General features: G+C 39.1%; 1 protein-coding gene across 2 annotated transcripts in view; it reads left to right on the top strand.

The window, feature by feature from the left end:
- LOC124415845 (peroxisomal membrane protein PMP34) overlaps nucleotides 1-19475 on the top strand; it is a 57007-nt gene extending 37532 nt beyond the window's left edge. The window contains exons 6-8 of one of the 2 annotated variants that reach the window (XM_046896520.1): nucleotides 6306-6553; nucleotides 19104-19171; nucleotides 19332-19475. In XM_046896520.1, the coding sequence (XP_046752476.1) occupies nucleotides 6306-6553; nucleotides 19104-19171; nucleotides 19332-19473 (458 nt within the window). In that variant the 3' untranslated portion in view covers nucleotides 19474-19475. Of the gene's footprint in view, nucleotides 1-6305; nucleotides 6573-6612; nucleotides 6649-19103; nucleotides 19172-19331 lie in introns of those variants that run through there. The other variant, XM_046896521.1, reaches the window with a different exon arrangement.
- Nucleotides 19476-25472: the final 5997 nt, after the last annotated feature.

Genomic DNA, 25472 nt, shown 5'->3' with positions numbered 1-25472 from the left:
CTGAGGCGGAAGAGGAAGAAAAGGAAACACTAAACAAGAGAATCGACGAAAACGAAAATGAAATGGATTTAGTTCTCGCTATGGGTCAGAGGATGACAAGGACAAAGAACTTGTCTTTTCGGTAGATCTCACATCAAGATTAAAAATTTAGGTGAAAAATGGAATTCCAAATAACGAAAAGGAGAAATTATTGGCACTCATTCCAAGGAAAGGGGAATGCTCCTTCGTGGCATTTGGTTCAAACGAAGATGTGACAGTGGCCGTAAATGAACAAGCAATTAAAAGAGATGTATACCTTAGACTCATTAATATATAACAGGGTCAGCACTGTCAGCCGTGTCACAAGTACTGAACGATATTATTTACATTTTAATCGACAAAGAAGATCCACCGCTTCGGGCCGTAGGGCTAAAAACTTGTCGAGAAAACTAAATTATTATTAGCAGGCTTGCTTCACTGGCAATCTCAAGCCCGATGAGCCTTCATAATCGCAGGTTTGGTAAAAAGTATGAAGAACGTACTGGAAAAAACAGAACCAGAAAAGATAATATTCGGCAGCAACTTCTAAGACTTTGTAAACAACGTCAAAAACATTGTCAAGCTCGGAACAAAGCTGAAGCCACCTCAGCCATAAGATCAGAAAATGTCGCTTCGTCGCAGAAATACTTTAAACTGAAGTTCAGTCGCGGAGGAGAAAGGTGCGAATGGTGAAGGTCAGAAGGAGTTATCGATATAGGCGACAGTCCACCTCCAGAATGAACCAAGAACAACATCATTATCCAACGCGCTATTATAACCAATCTCAGTCAATGGCCTCTTCGGTCAGGAACCACTGATAAACCAACAGGTAAACAGAACTATGGCCGGCAAACTAAACTTCTTCGTAGAAAGGTGGAGCGAGCTCACAGATGATTTATTTATCCTAATTAGCATTGAAGGACATAACATTCCAACCAATAACGGGGAAATTGGGGGAAAACGCCTATACGAATCCTGCGATAACGAGAGTATGAATCTTACTCGGAAATATTTTAAATCGTAGCTTGAATAATAGTGTACGTGTGAATCTCAGTCACTGCTCAGGCAAATCGCTGATAATGTTTATAATAAAGAATGATGAAGTGAATAAAATCACGCGACAACAAACATGACCGGTCGGAGCTACCGCATGTTGAATATTCACTGATTGCACTGTTCCACAATTTCTTTCACCCTCGCCAGGGAGATTCACACGTTATCCGGGAAAACTTGTACTATCAGTTATTTTTTTGTAAACATGGCTCGATTCGTATAGGCGTTTTTCATGTGACAGCAGCCCGTTTATGGTCCACAAGAAGTATGTTCCGATCTGTAACTGACATCATTGGTTGGATCTAACAGAACAAGCCAATGAAATCAGCGGCCTTAGTTCACCGTTCAACGTTCAGAAGCGCTGCACGTATTTATGACGTCACGATTTGATATTTTCAAGTCACTTCAGCGGCACCTTAAGATAGGAAGGGAAAAGGGAACTCGGTAGCTCAGTATTTGGCGGAGGAGAATGGCCGGATAGTGAACGTACAACACAGTTTTCTATAAACTGCTAAAATAAAGGTTGTGACGAGGTGTTTGGTCTCGCACGTGATGGGGGGAGGGAGGATGGAGACGAGAGACAGGGAAAGTAAGTTTGCGAGAGTGCAGAGATGAGATGGGGTGGGTGGAGGAGGAGGTAGATGACGTCGGGATGCAAGATGGTGATCGGGGTGATTAGTGCGGTGGTGGTCTGACCTTCTTTCCTGAAGTCGGTTATTCTTCCTCTTTCCTGGAACTCTTTGCTGTTCTCCTTTCGGATCTTGGCTCACGAGTGACCATTCTGGCCGTGTTCGGCCGTGTTCGGCCTCGCTCCGCGGGTTTGGGGCTTATTGTGACGTGCACGCGGTGGTGCAACGTCACAAGGTAACGAAAAGTTATTTTATTAATAGGAACGGAGTTAAGTCTCAAAACCACCTAAATCGTACACAACCTTCAACGGACGGTGGTAACAAACAAAGGATAATTTAAAAGACTCGATACAGGAAACGAGAATAATAACGTAATAGTATTTTTCGGTACTAGTGCGCGAAGTTGGCATTACCAACTTTCGCACTATTATCGAACTCTATTTTTTGTTACACCTGTAATGGAAAGTCTGATATAACAAATTGCAACCAGTCAAAGAATGAAAACGTCCGGTAATCTTGGAAAAGCGGACTTCCAACAGACCATTTACACCGCCAGCAATGTGCGAAGAATTTTTTCTCGCACCGCTAGCAGTGCGCGAAAGTTTTTCCCGCACATGTGTATAAAAGACCACTTTCGGTGCTTGTAAATGGTGCATAAAAGTGGACTTTCCATGCAGGTGTTACAAAAATTAATAAAACAGACAATCTTCGTCAGTCGGAGTACACGAAAGCTTAAAAACTCGTTACAAAATGAAATTAGTAACGTAAGGTAAGATAAACAATCTTTGGTAAACGAAATACAAGAAACTTAACCTCGATACAATACGGAAGTAATAACGTCAACTAACAATAAAATATACAGTCTTCGATAAACGAGATACAGGAAAACTTAACAAATTAGGAAACGGAATGAACTAGACGAAACAGTTGATAACGGATGGCTCGATATAATACAAAGGGATCGAAAACGAGATACAAACTTTAGCTGTCGTGAGACTTGAAAGCTTCAAATTATGTCATAAATGTCACAAAGAGTCTTAATATTAAATCACGACCGGTAACGGAATTTCTAACAGAAAGAGAGAATCTTGCGCACGCGTCAAGTCAACCTTAAGGTGCTTATAAAGACACATTGTACACCTCGACAATGCGGGGATGCAAAACTCCTATACCGCTCAAGCGATCAGAGTGAAACTTGGGCAGTTAATGCCTTATTTTGGCAAAAAGTGGAGCGTCTTTTTACTTTTCCAAAATTTGGAAAAAATTTTCATAGATTGGTTACCACCCACAGAAATTGGCCAAATTTTCACAGTTGCACTGAATGGATCGAACTATCCGGTATGATGCCACTCGGCGGTGATAAAACACACATTTTGAGCCCAGTCCCATGAGATTTGATGGTGAAATGACGAAATGGTAGCTGATCTGGTTTTCGATTACGAAAAACACCGAAATCTCATTTTGACGACATTTGTTACCGACATTACGCGCATGCCGGTAATTTATGTATGTAATGTCGGTAAAAAATTACCGGCATGCACGAAAGGTCGATAACAAATGTCGCCCAAATGAGATTTCGGTGTTTTTCGTAATCGAAAACCAGATCAGCTACCATTTCGTCATTTGACCATCAAATCTCATGGGACTGGGCTCAAAATGTGTGAGAATAATTTGTAAAAATATTTGATTAAAAACGGTTTTTCTTGATTCGTTATGTAATGCGTGGCACCTGAATCTAAGTACCAATCCTCGGTTCGACTCTGTGAGTTATTCAGATACAGGGCTGCCTGCGCTATCATTGCATGACCTTTGGCCTTCCTATCGTGGCTCGTTGCTTCTACCTTCTCTGCTCAACATCCATGTACCCAATGTCCAGGCTTCTGGCAATTGAAGCAAATGTCTTCGTTACCTTTTTTTGAAGAGACTGCGTCCTTACAAGATTTTGCATTCTTCTTTCCTCTTCGGTTTCCATTCTTCTTGGACGATGATACCTTCAGCATGCCCAAAGCTTCTGACAAGCCATGTTCCAGGGTTCAGAATTGCGTCTCTTCGGCAAAAAGTCTTTCGATTAAGTTCGGCAACATTCTGTCGGCGCGGGAACTGGACTCCTAGACCGTTATGAAGTGGTTATAGACTGGAGGCAAGGTCATTAAAATTTTAGTCACAACCACGGAGTCTGCTATTGGTTCACCCAAAGCTTGCAGACGACGCGCCAGATCCTTGAGCTTCGCAATGTGAGTTACCATGCTGTCCTTCAGGGCCTTGTTCAGCTGGTACCACTTTTGTTGGAGTATGTGGGTGCTGGTCTCCGACTTTTGCTCAAAGAGGCTGTGCAGCGTCAGCCACATGTCCTTGGCGTTACCGCAGTTCATGATGCGTATCAGTAGAGAATCTACCACCCCTGTAGCAATAATCTATTGTGCGGTGTTATATGCCTTCAGTCAGCCACTCATCTATTGACGCTGCACTACTGTTGGCTCGGGATCTGGAACAGGTCTCTTCAAGTCGCCATTCACTACCTTAAAGGCATCTTTGTCTCTAAGCAAAACTGACACCTGAAATTTTCACTGTCCCTAGCTCTTCGCATCGATCAACTTTGTGATTTTTATTCCTTTGGTTCCATTTTGAATTACCTGCACTTTTGCACGAGGCTGAACCAACCCCAAAATGAATCGTTTGTCTTGATCAAAGTCTTTGCTTGTTAAAACTTCCTTATTCCGAAAATATTTCTGCGATACAGGTTCTGGGCCCATAACCTGTTGTTATGAATAAGTTTTTAACTCGTTAACTTGTGGATGCAGAAGATTTTTATTCGATCACAATTTGCATAGTGTTTACAGGCGTACTGATCGAGTTCAAGATGGAAGAGATAGATTATATATTGAACAGGTTAAAACTATATCGATTATTCTATAGACTAGTATCGATTATCTAAAATTGCAGATGGCCGCTGGCTCCAATATTTGAAAGTGTGAATTCTACGGTCAGACATGAAAACATCAGTCTTATATTATTCTTAACAATGTCCTCAGGATGTGCTTTGATCCACCCTTGAAATCAGCGGCATGTTCCCACACCGAGTTGTATTTTTGATTGTTTACCGTGGCGTTTATATGTTTTGTTTGGTGGCGTATTTTCGGAATCATCACTGTTTTGAGATTCTGAGACAATTATGCATTCTGAAATGAACGGTGTTATGTTGATCATTTCAGGCCAAGTTCTTAACCTACCGTAAATATAAGCGTTAGGTGTGAATAACTTACATACCCGTGTATTCATTGTAAAACAAGTTCATTGGTCAACAAGACAACAGCGGATTGACACGAGAATACCTCGTTGTATTGAAAGCTCAAGCATTTAGCCATAGACTATGTACTAATTACCGATCATGAAATAATTATAGTTGCTTGCAACGACGCTCACAGCGTAAATATATTTACGTATATTTCACCCGGCAGAAATGAAAAAAAAAAAAATTATTTCGATGAAACTGGTAAAAGACTGTAGAATTCACGAAATAACGGCAGAGGGGTAGATTGAATCCAAAAACGGTAGATCTACCATTAAAGCGGTAGACCTGGCAGCGTCGGGCGACGCTCCAAATCACGGACTTATGAATGGAGTCACCCTCTGCGGGGCTGCGCCGAAAAACTGAAGAAGAATCAGTGCCGACAGCCATCTTGATGAGCTAAATAGATATACGTATGCCACCGATACATACGCACGTGCTGTTACTTGTTATTATTGTATAGGTTAGGTCAGAAGGTAATCGATAGTGGATAAGAATGCAGAATAATACAACATGCCTAATTATATTGCGCCTAATTGCAAAAACAGATCTTTCTCAAAATCCAAAAATCAATGTGAGGTTTAATTAGAAAATAAGGCTACATTTCACCTGTAAGTATAAGTAACGCTTCTGGAACTGTAAGTAATGTGAATGTTGTGATACCGCGTAATTGTCTTTTTTCTATATTTATTCAAGTTTTTCGAAAAATATTAAGAGTAGAAGGATATGGTTTAATAGGATAGGGTTGACGAACCCAAGCCTAATGATTAATTCCTCTAACCATACACGTTTTATAGGTATTTCGCGACGGGAGCAAAATGGACTAGAGCCGTTTAACGAGGGAATTTGCTTTACACAACAGAAACCGTTTTCATGTCCTACATAAAATGCGCAGTCGAATTGTATATTTGAATGTACCATGTCTCATTTTTGATCAAAATGGATGATTAATTTTGCTGTGTTCGTACATACCTACACAGTTCGAGGAAATAGTTAATGGCAAAGATCAGTCCACAATACTAATACTGCCTGAACTGAATCGTTTAAAACGAGTTGGTATTGCGTAAGCCTCTCCCCTTTTATTGGTCGGTGAATACATCCGGAGTCCGACAGGCTATCTACCGTTACAATCACAGTTTCGCTTCTTTCAAAGTCAGCATTTGCACTGAATTAACCACCGCACTCGCCAACACACCCCCCCCCCCCCCCCTATATTTCTGTTTTTCAAGGCGTGTTAATTTAATAATACAATGTTCTCTAATCTGACAAAGCAACGAAATAATCCAATGGGAAATAACATTTATTTTGGGTCTTAGAGGGTCTCATCTACATCTGGAAAACCGAAGGTATCCAGAAGCTGTGGTCTGGGACGTTACCGAGCTTACTTTTGGTCTCGAATCCCGCCATTCAATTCATGACCTACGAGGCTATTAAGAGACGAATAGCGAAAAATTTCGGCACGGTACCTCCACCAGCTGTTGTGTTCTTCGTAATTGGAGCCATTGCAAAAACCGTTGCGACTATTGTGACTTATCCATTACAACTGGCTCAAACCAAATTAAGGGTAACTCAACTTTCAATACATACATTAATTTTGAATAATATTAAAAATTTAATGAATACATTTTTCAATCAGTCAACTGTATTCATAGATGACTACTGCCTTTATCTGAACCTGCCAACAAACCTTATGTTAACGATTTTTTTCCAAAATTAGTATATCGTAGTGTTAGCGAAAAAAAGATAATTTTATGAATATCAGCTGTTGATTCGCGAACAAAAAATAATGTAGAAGATGAGAGAGTATAATTTTCACAGAATTCGATTTTACAGAGTTCATTTTTGCAGAGTTTATCTTTACAGAAAGTGAAGCATAACTTATTTTAACTCTCGAAGATAAAGAGGACCGTTTCTACAGTATTTGTTTCTATAGAGATCGTGGTATGGAGTTCAATTCTACAGAAAGATAATCTTACGTTTTCGGTTTCACAGAGTCTGTTTCTATGGAACGCCTAATATTTGGGCTAATAAAAGTATATTGTGTACCAAGGGCGTAAAATGGGCTTTTTTAGACCTGGTGTGGAGTTTGCAGTACGAGTCGGGGGTGAGTGTGTCTGCAAGCTGAAGATAAATGCGTCCGCGAGCCAAAGACGAGTATTGCAACCACACGCAGTCAAAAAGCCCAGTCAACCCTTGGTACACACCATATTTTTTGTAATGCATGTATTGATTTCTGCATTTTTTATACCTACAAGCAGCACTAAGGTGCCCTTTTTGACAGGGTACATCGTAATTCTTTTACAATTAGATTGCACTTTTTCAACAGGAAAATGTGAATATAACAAGAATAAAAGATAACTTATTATATATATAATAGGGTGGTTTTTTTTTTTTTTTGAAGTTTTTTTGCGTACCTCCGAAAACGATAGTTTGGCGCCTCAAACGAAGCCTCGTGCTAGCGGAGCACGGTGGCTCAAGTTTAAAAGGTGACGCATCCGGTTTGAATTTTTCCCATTTGATTAACACAGGATGAGGGCTACGCAAACACTCTAACCGGGATATCTCGGAAACTATGCAAGTCACAGAGCCGTTTTTTTTTTATTTTGTAGGTAATAAAATTTCCTATAAAAAAGGTCCATACTACTATACTCCTAAATATGCATCTTGTACTCGATACGAACGTTTGAAGTTGAGTTCATTGAATAAATGAATGTTCCCGGCTGGTCAATTTTTATTTCATCTGTATTCAAATTATGTCACGCAAAATATTACATGAAAATTTCAATTATTCATACAATACGTGTTACGATTATCTATACATCTTCTACTGCTTACAATATATCGTTTGAAATGAAAATTGTAGAAACAAGTTTATAATTTTCAATTGCTCTAGAGCTTATTCATAGAAAGTTTTTTTATTACAATCCGGAAATTTTTTGCGGTGATTGTAAACGACTTGCATGACGAACTGCTTTTGTTCCTCATCTTTAGTTAATATAGCGTTGTACTCTTGGACCAGCGCGACTCCTCTCTCCGCAATGTCATTAACGACTTTCAATTTTTTCAAAAATGATGACCAAACTTGGTACGACTCGTTTCCTTCCCACAATTCGGGATCAATCTGAATAAAGTCGCATGGCAATTCGAAGTGTTCGAATAAAAACAATGATCGTTTGCTAGCAAAATTACTCACATCTTGAGAACAGAGTGACTCGAAGCGAAGTTTTTTTTAACTGAACACGATTACGGTTCATCGGATTACTTTCTCGATGTTTGATAGCATGTAGCATCTTTCGTTTAACATCTATCGATACATTATTGTCAAAAAGAGATAATGAAACTAATTCCTCCGATAAATACCACAAATGGTTCCTCAGCTTACCGCAAGCCACGTCTGACATTTTCGGGTTCAAATCGCGATATTGACACAATTTTTTAATCAAATTCAGGTCATAATGAGGAGCTTGAATGGCATTCGGTGCAGTGAACCACGATACGATGTAATATCTCACGATGAAAATACAAATGTGCCGTAGTTCGCGGAGTTCGTGAGCACTTAATTTGAACTGTTTTTTAAACATAAAGATTTTTAGGCAATAAATGGCTTTCGACAGCCACCGCGCGTGATGCATTGCGCGAAAATTCAAATTTTCCTTTACGAGCAATACATTGTACATTTCATTCAGGTAAAAAAAGGATTATTCTCCAGCAGCCTACTTCTAGTGTGTTTCACTACGTTTTAAAATGGTGGAACTCAAATTAATTACAAAAGTTTCTGTCAGCTAAAATGGAAAAATTCTACTATTGAAAAATTGTCTCAATTTTTATTTTAAACTATATAGTGTGTGATAAGAGATAGAGAAAAAATGGAGAGATATAGTGTGTGGATAATTTAATATTTCATGAAATCAAAATTTACGCGGTAACAAACATGTTTATTCATTTATTCAATGAACTCAACTTCAAACGTTCGTATCGAGTACAAGATGCATACTTAGGAGTATAGTAGTATAGACCTTTTTTATAGGAAATTTTATTACCTACAAAATAAAAAAAAAACGGCTCTGTAACTTGCATAGTTTCCGAGATATCCCGGTTAGAGTGTTTGCGTAGCCCTCATCATGTGTTACTCAAATGGGAAAAATTCAAACCGGATGCGTCACCTTTTAAACTTGAGCCACCGTGCTCCGCTTGCACGAGGCTTCGTTTGAGGCGCCAAACTAACGTTTTCGAAGGTACGCAAAAAAACTTCAAAAAAAAAAACCACCCTAATATATTGAAACGGACTCGCGTTTCAAATAAAATGTGGGTACGTGAGCTTAGTTAACGGAATCAATAAAAGGCGTTATGTAAAATATTTGGAGGAAAATTGCTTTAATGGCAATATGTGTTTCTCGTTTTAAGTCTGAAACAGAACTGTTTTTACAATAATAGCGGTTGACGCAGCAACCCTATTCATTTGATGACATAAGAAGGCTTAGTTTTCTTGCGTTACATGCCGACTACTAGATCATTAGAAAAGGGGGTAAAACGGGTGATTTGACCCTTTGTAACAATATATATATATATATATATATATATATATATATATATATATATATATATATATATATATATATATATATATATATATTATTATTATATATATATTAGGGTGTGTCAAAAAAAAATTTTTTTTTGGAAACAAGCTTGAAAGTTTCATTCAGATATATGAAGACTCCAGTTAAAATTTGGAATTTTAATATTAATATTAACGGGCGGCGCATCGCGCTTTTCGATTTTCCATAAGAATAACATGGCAAAAATGGTTCTTGCTCCTTGCGATTGTTATAACTAGATAACGACGCGTCCTACAGAAAATCCATAAACATGATTTTGTAGGGAATTGAACGTTCTACAAAAAAGGTCTTTTGTCATTTTACGATAAATCTACTCCTTCAAAAGTTATTTGAGGTCAAACGTCAACAAAGGATAAATATATATATATATATATACAAGGAAAACCGTGGAAGACTTTGCTCAGCTGTAGTTGGTCCGGTTTCATGAATTGAGGGCCATATTTACAGAAGTATCTTCGTTCCGGTAATACTACAACATAACACCACTGCTTTTTCAGATATTTATTAACGATGGTGAACTGGGGTTAGCGCACACCAACATGTAATGTTTGTTGATAATTTACAAATACATCTACATACCCTTCCCAATAATATCGGCGATGCCATTACCAAACTAAATCACGATGCAGACTCAATGGCTTACAGATGAATGTTAACCCTCCGTATGTACACTATATTTTTAGAGATGCGTTGTGTACACTGCGTCTTTTAGGAAACAGTTGGGTTTTCAAAATGTTTTAGACAGACAAAAAATCTAAAAAAAATGTGGATTAGTTCTTGAAGTATTTACTATATAGCCCAGGAGTTGCGAAAGTAAAAATTTTAAAACCGTTGTTAATAAAAATTAAATTTGCAAGCGGAAGATATGAGCTTGAAAATTTGACTGTGCCTTTAAAGACCCAGTGTACACACGGAGGATTAATAAAACAAAGGCTAATATTTTAGGTCGCTCTTCATATGTATATCAGTTAACGCAGCAGGCCTCCCTTCCCAGTTATCATCAACAACATGCTAGTGCCCCGTGTTAACATGGCCCGAAATCTAGTTCACATATCTGCAGATTTAAGTTGGAACGCGCATGTTGCTAAAGTTTCGAAAAAGGTCCATGCTACGCTTCATAGGCTTAAGCATCAATGTGCTATCCTTTCCCCTCAGGTCAAGGCTATGCTGGTCCAGCTCTGGTCCTACCTCATATCGACTACTGCAGCTTATTGTTAGTCTATCATGGTGCCGCTGAATACTTGAATCGCAAGCTGCACAAGTTTGTAAACAGTGGTATTAGATTTATCTACATCTTTGAGGAGGGATGCTCACATCACACTTTTTTATAGCAAGCTCAAGAGGCTTTGGATCGTTGATCGTCAGCTATATTTTCTACGTTCAGCTTCATATTCAATTCTTGCGACGTCCACGCCGAAATATTTGACTGATCGATTCCTCGAATTGAGTCATAGCGCTTGGCATTCATCTAACTTAGCAGTCTCCATGTACGACCTCGCGCTAGCTGTTTTATTGGTCATAACACAACATAAAATTGTTTTGCGCCATCGACGATTTGCTTCTGGAACAGTCTTCTATCGCAGGTCACAAATGCGCCATCTCCTTGAATTTTCAAATCGCGGCTCTATAAATATCTTCTACAGGTTGGGACGAGCTGTTTCCTAAACTCACAATCAGTGAGATCAAAGCTTTGATTAGTAATTGTGTAGCATTTGTCCCATAGGTTGTGACCGGCAAACCTTTACTTACCCTCTGGGGAACTCGTACGGGCAGCAGGAACGCGTCTACAAATAAGATGAGTCAGCCGCGATGGGCGAACAGTCGGAATGTACTCTTAATCTAGTGCAAATACTGAATTAAAAGAAAGAATCTTGGGTACCAGGTACAATGTACGGTGGGATAGGAATAGGAGGCAGAAAAGAACAAAAAGAAGGGGAACATGGGCCGGTTAGAGGAATATTGAGCCACACTCTTTCAATTGCTGAATTCAGGTGAATGAAAAATATTCAATTTAGTGAAAGGTGGTAAAAACGATCACAGATTATTCCTCTCTGTACAAAGCCTCGGATGAACAAACAGTATTTTAGGCGGATCATTGAATAATAGGGGTGACACAGAACATGAACGATTAACCTATCAGAACTAATTGTAAAATAATAGAACTGCACCTAAGAATAAACATACAGTCACAGACGTGATGTTCAAATAATAGAAATAACATATACTATTAGATCAATTAGTTATTGACGCGATAAACCCTTTATTTTGTTTTGCTTCAATACTACCGCCGTTTGAGCGTCTAATCTATTGTCGTTATGTTAATCAGCTCACACAGCTGACGAAGTCGATCTCTCGGCAATGCTTTGGTTAGTATATCTGCACGCTGCAGCTCGGACGGAATATATTTTACCACTATATCTTTATTCTCGTATTTCTCACGGATATAGTGGTATCTTATATCTATATGCTTGGTCCGCTTGTGGAAAGCGGGATTTTTCACCAAGCGGATCGCGCTTTGGTTATCTACGAATAACGTTGTTTCTCTTTCACACGGATAGCTAATGTTCTTTAAAAACTTTCGTAGCCATATGGCTTCTTTTGTGGCTGTGGCGGCTGCCACGTACTCGGACTCAGTCGTACTAAGTACCACTAATTTTTGCCTTTGCGAGGACCAAGACACTGGACCATTTGATAGGCAAAAGATATATCCCGTAGTCGATCTTCGTGTTTCGATATCACTCGCATAGTCTGCATCGGAAAAACCGATCAGATGTTTTTCGCTACCGCCGCTTTCGTACTTTAGCCCGTAGTCTATGGTACCCTTTAAATATCCAAAAATACGTCTAACTGCTCGCCAATGCTCGATATTGTGATTATTGAGAAATTTGCTAACGGAATTGACGGCATACGCTATGTCCGGACGGGACACAGCGGCTAGAAAAACTAAAGATCCGACCGCTTCACGGTACGGTACGTTATTTGACTGTTTTTCGTTTTCGTCCACGGGGAAAAGTGTTACATGAGGATCAGCCGGTACATTTACCGGTTTCGCGTCGCGCATGCCAAATTTTTCAATTGTTTTCTCCGTGTAACTTCTTTGGTGAATGACTAGTGTTTTACTGGCTCTGTTCCGTTCGAGTTGCAACCCGACGAAAGAACTCGCGTCACCAATTTTAATCTCAAACTCGTTGTCTAAATGACTAGCTATAAGTTTTAACGTTATCTCAGATTTTGCCGCAACTAAACCGTCATCTACAAACAGGGCTAAATAAACCGTTTCACTATTTAATTGTCCTGTAAAAATGCACGGGTCAGCTTCACTACACACAAAATCATATTTATCTAAAAATTGCAAAAATCTTTGGTTCCAGCACCTCGGCGCCTGCTTTAAACCATAGAGAGATTTGTTCAGTTTACACGTGACACTTTTCGACGCACTTTCTTCAATCTTGAGCCCCTCCGGTACCTCCATAAAGATGTCTTCTTCGAGCTTGCCAGAGAGGAAGGCCGTTTGCACATCAAATTGGAGTAACTCTAGGTCCTTCTCGGTTGCCGTTGCCAGGAGTACTCGTAACGAGTCATATCGCACGACAGGTGCGAAAGTTTCTGAATAGTCGGTTCCTTCTATTTGCATGAAACCGTGAGCACACAACCTCGCTTTAAAGCGCTGGGTTTTTTTGTTAGGATCGTACTTGATTTTAAATACCCACTTGGAATCTATTGTTTTCATGTTCGGAGTTTTCTCTACAATAGACCATGTGTTGTTAGTCTCGTGTGCTCGTAGCTCTTCTTCAATAGCACGTGCCCACTGCGCGGCATCGATGCTTTGAGTAGCTTCTTTGTAGGTGTTTGGCGTTATGTATTCTGCCACGTCTACGTCATACCTTACCGGGGGACGTATTGTTGCACGATCCCGCAAGACTCTTCCTTCGCAAGCAACTACGTTTTGCTGTTGCAGATTGTCTTGAATTTGATCATCAGGTTCGTTCCGGATTTCTTGTTGCTGAACTTCTTCTCGATTCTCTTCTTCAACTTCGTTTTTCACCTTTGGGAACACTACTGACTCGTTGTGCTCTTCCTCACTGGGTACTTCTACTTTACCGACTCGTTCATGGAATGTTGCATCACGCGTGACACTTACTCGTTTTGACACTGGGTCATATACTCTGTAATTTGTCGATTCACCTTCGTAGCCCACAAGAAACATTTTTCGTCCACGTAAATCAAATTTCTTGGTGAACTGCTTGGGCACATGCACAAACGCGACAGACCCGAAGATCCTGAGATGACTCATGGTGGGTTTTCTCCCCACCCACATTTCGTACGGCGTCGCATTACCACCAGATGATACGGTTCGATTCAGTACGTAAATTGCCGTATTAACTGCTTCTGCCCACAAGCTCAGTGGGAGAGATTTTGAGTGTAACATTGTCCGCGCATTTTCGACGATGGTCCGATTATCTCTCTCAGCCTTCGCATTCTGCTGAGGAGTGTATGGAGCAGTATTCTCCTTTTTTATCCCGCGAGAGTTGAGATAATCTTCCATTTGTCTGTTACAGAACTCGCGGCCATTATCCGATCGCAGGATTTTGATAGAACGTCCAAACTTATTTGACACTTGTTTCTCAAAAATTTTGAATTTCTCGAACACGTCAGACTTGTGACGCAAGAAAAACACGTGTCGATATGCCGTCGCGTCGTCTTTAAACGTCACGAAAAATTTTGCACCGCCCGTTGATTCAACGGACATCGGTCCGCACACATCGGTGTGTATAACCTCGCCCGGTTTCGTCGACACTTTTTCGCGTTTTTTGTTGAATGGCTGCCGATGTGCCTTTCCAAGATGACACATTTCACACACGAAATCACTTGTCTCTGTCATTGTTACTCCGTGAACGAGCCCCTTTGTTACGAGCTCGCGAATTGCACGTTTGTCTACATGACCGAGTCTTTCATGCCATACACGCAAATTGTATGCTGATACATTCGCTTCCTCGGCACGAGTTTTCACAACGCGGAAAAGCATTCGATAAATATCGTTCGCCTGTCTGACACCTGACGCGACTACACTTCCTTCGCGAATTAAGTTTACACTATCATTTGTAAAAAACACTTCGAACCCTTTTCTTGTACAAACACCGACAGAAAATAAGTTCTTTTGCAAACCGGGAACATAAAACACATTTTCGATTCGCGCATTACTCCACAGGCCATCTGTGAACTTTTGAACCAACACTGTACCTTCGCCGGCAATGTTGCACTCTTTACCATCACCGAGGGATACTGTTCTGCCATCTTTGATTGGTTGAAAATCCGTGATCCAATCTCGTCGGTATGTCATGTGTCTTGAGGCTCCGCTGTCGGTAAGCCAGACATCGCTTGGGTCGACTGCGAGTAACGCCTGCTGCTGGCTCACATTCGACTGACCCGACACACTCTCCTCAACCACGAAAGCACAGTCACGTGACTCCTCACTATCCCCGCTCTTCTGATTTTTTTTCTTTGGGCATTCATACGCAAAATGTCCCATTCGGTGGCACTTGAAACATTCTATGTTTCTTTTGTCTTTATTTGTTTTCACTTTGTTATTGCCACGATTTTTCTTGTCACTTTTCGTTGCGGCAAACGCACTCGCACTTTCCTCACTTCCAGCACCCAATCTCATTTCCTCACGGATTAATCTTTCCTCGAGATTATCGAGGGTCTGGCGCGCCGGATCCACGCTATCCCACGCGGTCTGTAACGTGCTGTATTTTGGCGACAAACTGCCTAAGATTTTCGCAATCACTGTTAACTCTGACACTTTTTCACCCACGTTTTCAATTTGCGCGGCCATATTCCGTACTTTTGAGATATGCGCAACAATCGAATCACTCGATCCCACGCGGTATTCGTGGAACTTTTGTAACAATAACAGTTTGTTGGCTGCGGATTTTTGTTCATGGATCCGACACAAGTTTCCCCACATGTCTTTCGCCGTTTCACACACTAGTAACGGTTCCATATGAACGTATGCTAGTGCTGACGATATCAGAAACATTGCTTTTGCGTTATCACGAATCCACGCTTTAGCCTCGGCCGTCGTTGAGTCATCCGGCATTGTACGCTCGCCGGTGACGATTTCTTTTATTTCATTCGCGGTAAATAACATAGTCATTTGAAATTTCCAACCTTGGAAGTTCGACCCGTCGAATTTCTTCACGTTCCGTGCAGATATCTCTTGAGACATAACGGATTTTATTCACACGCGTTCGCGCTCTTTGTATGCATGCGTCACACAGCAAGATGGCTACCGCTCGCGCCTCGCGTTCACGACCTCTCTCCTCTCACAAAGTTATTACGCAGTATGGGTGATCTGGGCCCATAACCTATTAGATCAATTAGTTATTGACGCGATAAACCCTTTATTTTGTTTTGCTTCAATATATACGAATGATCGGTTAGTAACAATTTGACAGTGACAGAACGGACTAACAAGTAATAGAAATAATGCATACAAACAATCGGACAATATGACAGAACTGGCTATTAAATACTACGAATAACGCGCAAGGAGAATCAGACAGCATAACAGAACTAGAGGTTCAGTAATAATCACTCTAACGCGAATAGAACGAATGCAATATGGAAGACAATATCGGAAATGGAAAAGTATGTCTGAGCTAAAGATAAGTGACTCAATATAATACAAGCATAAATAAAACAAATATGGGCGGTGCTAGTCACTTTTTTCTGACCTCGACGCGAGACACAAGGAGGAATTCGACAACGAGGATAGTTATAAAATCTGAACAAAGCCACTAATAACTTGAAAGAATTATTTACGCAAGTGAACGTTACTATTATTTCATTACTATTATTATAACTATTACTCGCGTGCGAGTGCAAATGTGTCGGGCCTCTTTGATCTACCGCGGGATATTAATTTTCCAACGTGAGTAGACTTGGACCAGGGGAAAAAAGTGCGTGTGGTATTCAAACCGGGCGCTGCTGCGCGGGCGGCGTTCTGCACGCAGCTCCACTTCGTAATATTTCACAAAATGTGAATTTGCGTCGTAAGGGTCACTGGAAAAGACATCAGCGAATCGACTACAGGGATTAGTCACCCTGGTGAGGCATAGAATTTAATCTGACGTAATGAGAAGGATAATTGCACGAGGCGGGATCAGGTTGAACAATATTTAAGTTCGGGAACAAAACGAGGAATATAATATAATACAAAGGCTCGTTACCATGGTCTTTATGACTAATACTAGGATTAAAAATTCGTGCCGGAGGTAAAACTGGTCGACGTAAGCGGTCGACAAAAAAAAATGAAAGCAAGAACTCGGGGTTTCGAGCGATAACAAAAAGCTCATATACCTAAAGAAAGAAACGGAGTGTCGATTCAGGAACAGAGGACAAACAACAAAAAAAAAAAAAATACTGAAGAACAAAGAAACTGACTGACTGGCCAGGAGCTTGTTCTGATCAAAAGTGAAGTCGCTGCGGTCTTGCAGGACCTCGTCCGGCAGCCAGAGTTGCGGTAGGTACCGCACCACCGGATTGGCTCGTCTTTTGTGAGGCTCCTGATTGCTCGAGATCGGTCACTAGTAGTGTGCGCGTTGTCGCCAGGCTGCAGCAGCTTACGACCGATACGTTGAGCCGTGTCACACTCGCCGGATTTTCTGGTCCATTCTCTCGGGTGGGGAACCATTGCATGGGCAGCAACACATTGATTAGAGGTCACCCGAGAAGCGAAAATTCCCTCTACTCAGCTCTTAGTTCAGAAACTTCCGAGTCGGCGTCATGATAGTCGACTGGGTGTTAAGGCAGTATGCTCATCTACGTGATAGAATACGATGTTTTACGGCGTTATTTAATTGGCGGAGATTCTCCACTCCGTAGGAATGATCAAAGAGTATAGGATAGAGTGGAAGGTCCCATAAGAGCTAATGTATAAAAGCGTAACTCGATTTTCAGCACGCTCTGGTGGCTCAGAGGAAAAGTAAAGTACCCCCACTACGATTTTGGCGCTCCCTTTAAACCGGGATACATACATACGTGTACTATGGTTGAGGGAAGAATTCTTAAAACTTCTCATAATAAATTTTTTGCAATGAATTCTTCAGTCAACGCTGTTATTACAGAACGATCTCATATTTTCTTCCATATCTGGCAGCCTATAAATATGTTTGCATGGATACAGAACATAAAGTAAGCATCGTTACATACACATTTCTTCTATGAATGTGATGTGAATTTAGTATAAGACAAAATTAATGAAATAAATGGCAACAAACCAAACACATTGTATCGAAATTATATATTTAAATAGTTAATCTTCAATACATAACATCAAAAAAAGTACTTATATTTAAAAAACGTAAACAATAATGTCAAATTTTAATAAAGATGTATATCCGTACATAATACCGTATCATAAAGAATGGTTACATAAAATATTAAATCAACTCAAAAACCTATTGTATTTTTCATTCCCGCGAAAGTGAGGTTATATATTCATATTTACTTACAGTTGCTGTTTTTTTGATAACGAGAAAAACGTCACTTGTTTGCCATTATTTATGTTTTGATTTTTTACATATTTGTTATTATCACATAATTTGACGTCACAAGAAATTGGCATCTTTGGAGCAAAGTTTGTTTGTTATTTGCACTATTATTCATTGGGAAAAGATCTTGTCTATTAATTTTTATTTATCGTCCTTTGGAATATATGTGTAAACCACTCGTTTTTGTCTTGTCGTGGCTTTTACTTCACCCAGCCTCATAGCTCATTAGAGCTAAGACATAAGTCATTAAATAACAATTAATCCATCAAACATACTAATTTCGTGGAAAATTAGAGACATAAATTTCATTGGCTGGTTGAAATGAGCTGGCATGCCCTATTTACATAATAGTATATAAATGTGCAATATGATGCCAATTGGTCTAAAATGACGGAAGAAGTCAATTCAGGATTCAAAATTGGTACACTTACAGTTATTTAAATTCAATGATCGCCGGGAGGATGATCAATGATATTATTTGCACATCATTTCAATGCCATTCATGCTGAAAGATAGAATGATGTGGAGTGTGAGTGAATGAACGTGTAAGAAGCAGTAATAAAGATAAAAGAGCATTAAGTTCTCTATCCAAAATTATATATATATTTGTGTAATATAGTACTCGAAAGTTGTCAATTTGACATAGTTGATGAGAAATCTTGCAGTTTAGTGTATTGAATATTTCAATCCGTAATCCGTCGCTTTGTCGTTGACTATAACTATTATAACGTGATCAATAATTCATAAGAAAATTGTAAATTTTTCACGGGTAGGCAAAGCAAGTATTTAATAAATATAAACTGTGGGATTTCATTGTCGGGTATGGTCCCTTACGATATTCCTAGATTTCATCAAATTCTGAGACCAAACCTGGATGTCTTCAAACTTCTTTTATTTTAAAATTGATTTAACAAAATAATGTCTTCTTCTTTGTTTCAAGCACGGCCACACGTATTCTGATTTATGGCCTCAAGCTGGTACTCTACAAATTCTCCTTCACATTCTGAAGTAAGTATATTTATGGTAATAGACTATACTTCGCGACAGTAATCATTATGTTAGGTTAGCTCGAACAGGGTAATGTGAATCACCATGCAATACGTATACATACAGTGTGAATAAGTTGATGTGTCTAAATGCTACGTGTACCTTTCTGTCTTTCTTCTAGGAGAAATGGAATTAGCGGCTTATACAAGGGAATGGAGGCAAAACTTTTGCAGACAGTCCTGACAGCTGCTCTGATGTTCTCAGCTTATGAAAAAATCGCTGCATTTGTTTTCAAATTACTATTATGGAAGCAACATATGTGATGATCAATTGTTCGATACGGTTGCATCAACTTTGTATAAGACAAGGAAGATTTTCTAGGTAAGGTAAACGCAAGGGTGACAATAATTATAAGTATACGCTGAATGAACATTACTTGCTTCCATAATAAGCTTGCGCAGCCGGTCGAACTCGTTCCGTTCGGATCGCATCAAATCGCATTAGATCGGATCCATAGACTTATAGAGATAAACTGCGCGCTTCGTGCACCGAGTTGAAGCCTAACGTAGAAAGAGAAGGCACCAGCGGGAGTCCGACCTCTCTCTTGCACGGAAGAAAGAGTGGGGAGCAGCCGGAGCAGCGCCGCGAGCAATAAGGCAAGCGGGGAGGTAGTTATCAAGATAGGACTAGAGACACGTTGCTTCCCCCCACCAAGTCGTCGATTAAAGTGAGAGGTCGGACTCCCGCTGTTGCCCTCTCTTTCTACGTTGGGCTTCAACTCGGTGCACGGAGCGCGCAGTCTATCTCTATAAGTCTATGATCGGATCCACAACAGTGGGCGTTGGGTTTGAGAAGACATTAGTGTCGTGGTATGAGTATGCGTGGTGGGCCTAGGAGTGCAGCTTCTCTCTCTAAAAAATTTTCTCTCTCTCGTTGGACTGGACTTGTCTTGGAGCATGAGCCTTCTGGCCATACAGCGGGAAGACAGAGAGAAACAGTAACATGAGAACCTCTCTCCATCTAAGCTAAGAGCGTATCGTGGTAAATTTAGTGGCCACGTTAATGATTGTCACCTACTTAAAATTTTGTATGACATTTTGAATAGTGTATGTTGCCTTCATTATAGTATATATTATGTACTGTAATTATTTATATAATTATTATCGTATATAATACACAATATGTTATGTATATGTCGGGGAAAAGCCTCGGAAAGGCGGAGAGGACGAAAAATGATCATCCTGACGAAGATTACGCATATTCAAGCGTGACAATCCCAAACACGTCCGGTTAACTCTCTCGCTTGCCCATGACTGTCGATTTCGTTTGAGCGTGGTTATAAACAACCCATTTGTTTGTTACTAAGGTCCATCGCTATGCTATATTCATAGCTTACCAAAATAACGCTTGACGCTTAATACGGCAGACTCATCAAGAGTTCAAATTCCAATGTATTGATTTAAATAGGATAAGTGAACAAGGATTTGTCAATGGAATAAATGAACACGGATTTGACATACTCCGACATATATTTGAATATAATACATAATAATATATTATATTATATTTACACTCAAGAATTCATGACAATTGTAATTAAGAAAGATAATTTTCGTTCAAAAGAAAACTTGCTTTAGGAATCTGGTATTTGTCTCGAATTTTTGGGATTTTGGGCTTAAAGAAATCATTGATGTGCTGATGCATAATCAGCGACAAAAAAAAATGATAGTTTTATTTATACAATAGCACTTTGACCATAGTTTATTAAACTGTACCCTTAACTTAGTAACTCACTTTACTTAGCTTGACACTAACTAACCACTTAGAATAATTATATTTTCAGTATTTATGTTTAAAGAAAACTAAATATCATTGATAATTGAGAATAGACATGAATAATGAATTACTGGTTAGCGTTTATATTATGAAATATTTATTCATGATTGAAGAGAATGTATTTCGTGTATCGCTGGTGATCTGTGTAATATCAAATATATAATGTGAGAACCTGATTCCAAAGGGAATTTAAACAATGACCTAACTCATACAATTTCTAATGTCACTTACTTGTCAAAATTGATGCTCGAACCGTATGGTTTGTCACTTTCTATATTACAAACACAGTATTTCATACCCATGCTGGAATTTGGTTACTGACGCGATTGTTTATATTATTTCAATACTGCGCACTACGTGGGCACTGCAGCTACATCCTTACCGTATCGCTTGGTGCAGCTCTGACCTAGTCACATGACTATTTTGAACCGACCAATCACATCTTGTGAGAGAGAGAAAGGTTCTCATGCTGTGATATCTATCCTCTCTACGCTCATCGTATATGGGACAGGATAGGACTGGTTCCCTCCATTTATGTACTATGTGCTCTAAGACTTGAGTAAATGCGGTACCAACTGCGCCAAAATACTCTATATCGGTGGTGATTAATTTTTGTGACGTAATCTGCGTAGGGAAAAGATGCGCAGGTCTTTTGAGTACCTCCAAAGTTGTAGCGATAATGTTAAAGAATTCATGTTCTGGTGAGTACACTTATTTGTTGAAACATTGAATAATTCGAATATCAGTGCGAGGTTCAAAAATTAAATCACGGAAATTAAGCATTACGCGATGTGTATGATGACGTTACTGTTATGTATTAATAAATGAATAATACTCGACTTTAGCAAAGCTAACCCGATTTTAAGCAAAGTATGTAAAAAAACTGAGCCCCGCTTAAGAATGTATAGGAAATACAATCACCTTCAAAACTCCATGGCAATGAGATTTATATGTTATTGCACAGTTAAAAATCTGAAAAAGCTCTGCCACCTTATTGACAATTGGAAGAACAATAAGTTTTAACGGTAATAATGCCAAAAGTTATTACAAAAAACAAAAATAAAATTGTTCATTACCAAATATTTTGATAGATGTATGTTTTTTTTATGTGTATATTGTATGAAATTTATATTTATCTGCGATTAACATTTGAAACAATAGATTTTCGATTCACATCATGAATAACCTCTATGTTACACGATACATAACTGTCAAACTAATTGACCGGTGTGTGTTTATGTACTCTACACGACGGTGTTGCCGAACGGGGTAGCATTTGCTAGAGAAACCATTCCCTAACAATACAGGGATTTCTTTGGACAATTAGTACGAAATTACTTGAAGGCTTCGATCTCGAACTAAGAGGTGTCTCGTAGGAGTTTTAGGCACACCATGTATACTCACACCACGATTAGTGTTACTATCTGACAAAAATTCATATCATTGTACCAGGCAATCTAGGCACCCTCTAAATGAAAAAAGTTAAATTTAGTCCGTGTTGAGATAAGAATCTGAAAAAATGTGGGAATTAAAAAAAAGAAATATTTGGATTCGATTTGAGAGGCGGCCCGGAAAAAATTCATCAATATCCTAAATAAGGACCGCTTTAATACAGATATGCATATGTGCAAGCTATGAATATGTAATTACTTTTATACAATTTACGGTACGGGGGTGGTTCTAATATGCATTCTAATATTGCTTAAAATCAAAGATGCTAAGTAATACTGGGCGATCCACGTATACATACCTTGAGTTTGGGTCCTTTCGCCGCCCACTGCGAATTTTCATAGCCTGCACTGAAATACGCAGTTGCTTAGGAATAATAAGACGTAACTTCTTCACAAAAGCAGATGTATGTATTGGGGTATCGAGGATCGCAGAAAATTATTCGGGAGCAGAGAGTTTGGAAGGTTTCATTCTAACTTAATACTAAAAGTTCTTCAGAATAAGTGATGGCGCATAGGTACACGTAGTTGCAAAAATGCATAAATACGTGCGACCGTTCTTGCAAGCGTTATTAGAAGTAGAAAAATATATATTTAAAGAGCGCTACACATATTTACACAGACAAAATATTACCTGTATTTTATGGTTCAATGTACGATTCGCAGATGATTCGCAGAAATCACATGAGCCGGCACGTATAAGTATTTATTTGCACTATAGATAAATATTGTTATTTGTTGAGAAAATCAATAAAAAACAGATTTTGTACATTGAATTTGCTATAATTATACGAAATAAAATGAAAAAAAAATTAGTAAAATCTGGCCTTACGAACTAACAATAAGGTAACTGCTCCAGTTAATCACTTTTTAAGGTAAGTGTCCTACTTCGCCCGTAGAAATTCATAAAAATAAACATGAAGAGTTCTAGTATCTCAGTTTTCGACTGGGACTAACTATTCGACATTTACCAGTTGATGGGGGAAGGAAACGTTGTATCAGTACACTTCAGGAACTCGGACAGGGTCGAAAGCTCAGGTATTTACCTTAGCGCACTTTTAAAGCTATGTCACTGTCAAAGCAGGTATCCGTTTGAAATTGGTTTGGAAAATAACTGTAGTACAAGGAAAGTTTTTAATTATAGTCAACCTGAGAAGTACTGTATTCTACATCTGAATAAATAATAATTGGGACAGTCTAAAATGTGGACTAAATTGTTACGTGTATGTATTAGTCCTACTTTTTTGCACTAGACGAATTCCATACACTTCTACGTGATTGAAAATTAGGCAAATTTTGCAAAAAACGTAAATTTCGCTAACAATAAAATCTTATAGAACATTTTAGCAAAGCAAAGGCGAATTGAAGAGGTGCAAGTCGAACACTAACCTACTCCTCATCGTCAGTAGGATAAGTTATCAAAAGGGAGTCACAAGAATAACAATATTGAATATGATAACGAAGTTTAAAAGTGCCTACGTTTATTATTCATCAAGATCGGCAGCCACCGATTGTACCAAGTTCGTTAAAAATAAATAAATAAATAAATAAATAAATAACCACACAGGAGCCGGCACACTATTTTTTACCGCTATTAGATGGAAACCTACCTGTGTTGCCACACGGTTGGTATTACCTTGCCGCCTCCTTCTCGGGTCTAGGAATATCAGGTAAGCTTAGAGAATTTCGAGGATTGCCACGGAATAAGTTTTTGAATCAAGTGGATTAATGGTCAGATCGTCTTTTATTTATTGTAAGTAAAGTAAATATAAGGGAGTGTGCAAGAAGAAAATATAACGTAAGCGTCGACGTGACCATTTATTAAAGGTGTAGAATAAAGACTGCCTAGTCAAGGATCACGCGTAGGATGCATAAGACAAAAAAACTTATGCAGGCGACTCCCAGCCCACGTTATCAGCGGTGGAGCGTCTCAGGGGACAATCAACGATGAAATTCGACATTTGACAATTTTATCGAGAACGTTGTTTGCAGAAGCTTTTATTTCTCTATATCAATGAAATCGGTGCACGGACAGCCGAGATATACCAGTTGTAATATTTCCAATATCGTCGAAATCGTCAGTTTTCGTTGACCTTTAACCTTACAACCACATGTATGCTATATGGACTCTACCCAAGAAGCTTACGGAGACAGTACAACAGAGCGCGTGCCGATCGCTCACGCTCGGTTGATAATAATATGAGCTGGTAGTGCGGTATAAGATTATATTTCGTAAACAATCTATTAGTTGGGTCGATTTTTTTACCTATGACAGTATTGCGGCATCAAAATCACACCAAGTTATGATATTCAAAAAGTAGTTTTACCACATCAAACCTAATCTTGCTGCCTAATTGTAAATATATCTGGGAACGCTGATAAAAATGTTCTAATCACCAAAGTAGCGCGTAGAAAATTCTACAGCTTCCTCGGTTTGTAGTTTTGATGACGTGTTTAGGCCCATTGGTATAATTTCAGAAAAACATGTTAAATTTACAGAATATGACCATTCTGACATGATATTGGTAGTAACGTAATCAGATATGTGTATCATGTGGCGAATGTTGTGTATCGTCCCGAGTTACCATCAACTGCAAGTAGTGGGGCGTACGTCTTCTTCTGTATTCTTATCTTCTATTGAGATAGGTCTCGACGCTTGAGTGTTTTAATTTTAATGTTCTTAGTCCCCAAGATGGGAGAATGAACCATCGATCACGACGGTCGCTCACAGGGTGCCTTAGACTGACGGTGGAGAAGAGAAAAAGTTCCCGGTGATGTCAAAATTCAATTTCTGGACATTCGCACATCCGAACATCGAAAATTTCCGCTTTCAAAATTTAATATATAAATAATACATAGATTATTTGGAATAATTCTGTCATTTCAAAGACGAAACATAAATCGATGATGTTGTAAATTTTTTTGGGTGCGGTACTTCGATAATACTGACATCGCTTGTAATGATTCCCGTAATGGGTTTAACCTTTTAATGTCGGAAACACATGACAGATCTGGTCATAAGTCAAGAGATCGATCGG

Source organism: Diprion similis, chromosome 2 (assembly GCF_021155765.1).
Source record: "Diprion similis isolate iyDipSimi1 chromosome 2, iyDipSimi1.1, whole genome shotgun sequence".
NCBI lineage: Eukaryota > Metazoa > Arthropoda > Insecta > Hymenoptera > Diprionidae > Diprion > Diprion similis.
The sequence above is the reverse complement of the archived record's forward strand: the minus strand, read 5'-3'. Positions and strand labels throughout refer to the sequence as shown.